A 1,169-nucleotide genomic window follows, 5' to 3' on the forward strand; every position below is an offset into this window, starting at 1 on the left:
CTGGTGCTGCTGCAGCTGCTGCTGGAGCGGTGCAAAAGAGAATCCACAGTAGTGATCTAGAGATTTTGTTTGCTGCTGGTTGCATGCGTTGCTGCAGCAGCAGCAGCATCCCAAAGACAGCAGCAAGCGCGCAGCAGCAGGTAGCAGCAGCCCTGTCTTCTCCTTTAAATATATATCTCTAGCTACTATATAATCAGCAACCATCCCCTCATGCAGCAGAAAAAAGCCAAAACATTCACTTATAATAATATCTATTCCTTTTATATATTCTGAGCGAAAATTGGGGTGTATAGGCAGCTCTTGGAGTGTACATGCATATACAGAAACAACACCTGAAGGTATATATTTTTTATATTCATTATATTTTATTTGTTTTTTTAATATTTCAGCTGCTGCTGCACTCCCCTCAACAGCAACAACTGCTGCTGCTCCTGCTGCAGCAGCAAACAAAGACAATACACCGCTGCCAGCCCCCAAATCCATAATTATTTTTTTTTTAAATAAAAAAGATAAAGAAGAGACAGCAGCAGCAAAACCGTATACACGGATGTAGTCCCGCAGCATCAATGCATGCACAAAAGGATCGCCGTATGATACAAAATATTCATCGCTGCTGCTGCTCCTGCTGCTGCTGCTGCTGCTGCTGCTGGCGGTGGGGGTGGGGGTGGCGGTGGGGGGGGTGCTGCTGCTGCTGCTGTTGCTGCTGTTGCTGCTGCTGGAGGGGCTGGTAGCGAAGGGAGCAGCAGAAGTCGAGGTAGGGTCTGTTGCTGCTGCTGTTTTTGCTGCTGCTGTTGCTGCTGCTGCTGTTTTTGCTGCTGCTGTTGTTGCTGCTGCTGTTGTTGCTGCTGCTGTTGCAATGAGCTCAGCAGCTTCTGCTGCTGCTGATGCAGATAAACCCGGACGAGGGATGCCATTGCTGCTGCTGCTGCTGCTGCTGCTGCTGCTGCTGCAGTTGCTGCTGCTGCTGCTGCTGCTGCTGCTGTCTTCTGCAGCCATGGCGCCGCCAGAGCAGAAGAATTGAATACAACTTTTAGGGTTTAGGGTTTAGGGTTTAGGGTTTAGGGTTTTAGGGTTTAGGGTTTAGGGTTTACTGCTAGAAGTGCTGAGAAGTCTATATCGATGCTCCTGCATCCATTCATCTAGGATTAGGGTTTAGGGTTTAGGGTGTA

At 48.5% G+C, this 1,169-nt stretch overlaps 1 protein-coding gene across 1 annotated transcript; it reads right to left on the bottom strand.

Moving 5' to 3' along the window:
• Positions 1-563: 563 nt before the first annotated feature.
• Positions 564-914, bottom strand: EMH_0070430 (uncharacterized protein; the record flags this gene model as incomplete). The annotated part of the gene is made up of 1 exon (XM_013498972.1): positions 564-914. The coding sequence occupies one exon, from the start codon at positions 912-914 to the stop codon at positions 564-566; it is 351 nt and encodes a 116-aa protein (XP_013354426.1).
• Between the last annotated feature and the right edge of the window lie 255 nt (positions 915-1,169).

This window comes from Eimeria mitis, genomic scaffold (genome assembly GCF_000499745.2).
Source record: "Eimeria mitis Houghton genomic scaffold, Emh_scaff3877, whole genome shotgun sequence".
NCBI classification, from domain to species: Eukaryota; Apicomplexa; class Conoidasida; order Eucoccidiorida; family Eimeriidae; genus Eimeria; species Eimeria mitis.